Raw genomic sequence first — 2,500 nt, 5'->3', positions numbered from 1 at the left:
CATGCTGATAACCCCTTTGGAGCGTCTGTCAGCGGTACGGTCACCAGGAAGACACACAGACATGCTCTTACTGTCCCTCCTGGACCGGGCTGACTCCGCCTCCTCACTACCGTTGACCACAGACAGAGACAGACCTGTGAACAGGGAGAGGGTGTGTGTGAGAGGGAGTGTGCCTATGTGCATGCGGTCATGCGTGTGCATACGTTTGTGAGTGTTACCTGTAATAGCAGGCAGAGACCTGGAGTTGACATTGGTGAGAGAGTCATTTCCCTGACAGGGTTCAGACAGGTTGGTGTCACTGCGGAACTCCTGCTTCTTAGACAGCTAGAGGGAGGCAGAGAACAGAGAGCAGGGATACTCACTGATACTGACATAAAGCAGGAGTCTGTGTGCACACTATCAGTCAGTTTGGACACACCTATAGTGTAGAATAATAGTGAAGACGTCAGAACTATGAAAGAACACATATGGAATCATGCAGGAACCAAAACAGTGGTAAACAAATCTAAATATATTTTACATTTGAGATTCTTCAAAGTAGCCACCCTTTGCTTTGATGACAGCTTTGCACACTTTTGTCCCACACGCTCTTGTCACTTCAATTCCGTCCCTTGCCCCCCCCCTCTCTCTCTGCCTCTCTCTCTCTCTCTGCCTCTCTCTCTCTCTGCATCTCTCTCTCTCTCTCTCTCTGCCTCTCTCTCGCCTCTCTCTCTCTCTGCCTCTCTCTCTCTCTCTCTCTCTCTGCCTCTCTCCCTCCCTCCCTCCCTCCCTCCCTCCCTCCCTCCCTCCCTCCCTCCCTCCCTCCCTCCCTCCCTCCCTCCCTCCCTCCCTCCCTCCCTCCCTCCCTCCCTCTCTCTCTGCCTCTCTCTCTCTCCTCTCTCTCTCTCTCTCTCTCTCTGTCTCTCTCTCTCTCTGCCTCTCTCTCTCTCTCTCTCTCTCTCTCTCTCTCTCTCTCTCTCTCTCTGTCTCTCTCTCTCTCTGTCTCTCTCTCTCTCTGTCTCTCTCTCTCTCTGTCTTGCTCCCTCTTTCTCTGTCTCTCTGTCTCGCTCTCTCTTTCTGTCTCTCTCTCTCTCTGTCTCGCTCTCTCTTTCTCTGTCTCTCTCTCTTTCGCTGTATCTGTCTCTCTATCTATCTCTCTGTCTCTGTCTGTCGCTCTCTCCATCTCTCCATCTCTCTCACCCGTTTACTGTCCAGTGTGTTGGTCCTGTCTCTCTCCTCTGGGATGAAGATCATGCTGCTCCTCTTCCTTTTCTTTTTGGACTTCCTGAGTTTCACCTCCCCATCGGCCCCTCCCTCTTCCCCCATGCTCATACTCCCACTGGAGCGCTGCAGGGTGGGGGTCCGGGGGGACACCGTGTCAGGGAGACCACTGGGGAAGGGAGGGGGTGAGGGGAATGGGATCAAGAGAGAAGTGAGGGTAAGGTGTGTGTTGTTAAATATGTTTTTGTGTTTGCATCCATCTGTGTGGGTTTCATCTGTGTGTGTGTGCCTGTGTGTGTTACCTGTCTGGGTAAGGTTTGGTGGGGGTCCCACACTCAGACCCCTGGAGGGAGCAGATGGAGATGACAGACTGACGGAAGGAGCGAAGGACAGAGCGCGGACGAGTTGACTTCCTCTCATCCATATCCGGCTAAGAACAAGGGATGACGAAGAGGAAAAGAGAAGGAGAAAAAGGTCAAAGGTGACATTGAATGAAGGAGAGAGTGACAATGCTTTTCACAAACAGGAGTTAAGCTTTGGCATGGCCAGTATCATTCCTAAAGCTCTTTTCATAACACCCTTTTTGACAGATATTCTCCTCTGCCCAAGATACCAGGCAGTTCCCTGCAGCTAGCATTTCAGTCCTCACGCAAACACTCTCCTTTTCTCTCCCTCTCTTTCTCTTACCAGGTCCCTCACGCCGTACTCCTTCTCCACCTTCTTCCTCATGTGTTTGAAGCACTCCTCCATGCGCTCGTGGAAAGGTCGTAGGTCGTCTGTCACTCTCTTACCATGTAGAGAGATCCCTCCCCCCAGCAACGGGATCTGCAATATAATAATGTGTGTGGGCATGCATACATGTGTGTGTGTGTGCTTGTGTGTGTGTGTGCCTGTGTTTCTGTACTGTATGTGAGTGTGTAGCGTGTGTGTGTACAGTACCTGCCATGCGATGAGGTCTTTGAGGCGATACAGCTTATCTCGGTCCTCTGGGTGTTGCAGGTTGTACTCCTCAGTGAAGAAGGCCTGGGGAGAGGAGAGATATCATTGAAATGTGCTGCTCTTTTATGTATCAAACAGTCCTGGGTTGAGATAGGAAGAAGACAAATGTATGATCTTCACCAAACATCCAGCTCATTGTATAGTATATTCTATCCCTACTTCAGCTTGTGCCAAACACACAGAATACTGTTCTGAAATGTACGATTTGGGCAGGAGTAAGGAGATGAAGAACGGATAGATGGATGAACTCTGACCTTTTCGTACTTGGCGAAGCCCCCCATGACAGCGGGGTCCACGATGC

General features: G+C 50.9%; 1 protein-coding gene across 2 annotated transcripts in view; it reads right to left on the bottom strand.

Annotated features, from left to right (window-relative positions):
* LOC109881350 (dedicator of cytokinesis protein 2-like) overlaps positions 1–2,500 on the bottom strand; it is a 62,184-nt gene that overhangs the window by 1,133 nt on the left and 58,551 nt on the right. For both annotated transcript variants that reach the window (XM_031789976.1, XM_031789977.1), the window contains 7 exons: positions 2,454–2,500; positions 2,140–2,223; positions 1,888–2,025; positions 1,503–1,630; positions 1,180–1,369; positions 219–324; positions 1–134 (listed from right to left, as the gene is read on the bottom strand). The exon at positions 1–134 is cut by the window's left edge and continues 15 nt beyond it; the exon at positions 2,454–2,500 is cut by the window's right edge and continues 130 nt beyond it. In XM_031789976.1, coding sequence (XP_031645836.1) covers positions 1–134; positions 219–324; positions 1,180–1,369; positions 1,503–1,630; positions 1,888–2,025; positions 2,140–2,223; positions 2,454–2,500 — 827 coding nt within the window. The remainder of the gene's footprint in view (positions 135–218; positions 325–1,179; positions 1,370–1,502; positions 1,631–1,887; positions 2,026–2,139; positions 2,224–2,453) is intronic.

Source organism: Oncorhynchus kisutch, linkage group LG15, assembly GCF_002021735.2.
Source record: "Oncorhynchus kisutch isolate 150728-3 linkage group LG15, Okis_V2, whole genome shotgun sequence".
Lineage (NCBI taxonomy): Eukaryota > Metazoa > Chordata > Actinopteri > Salmoniformes > Salmonidae > Oncorhynchus > Oncorhynchus kisutch.
Note: the sequence above shows the minus strand (reverse complement) of the source record. Positions and strands in the feature narration are given on the sequence as shown.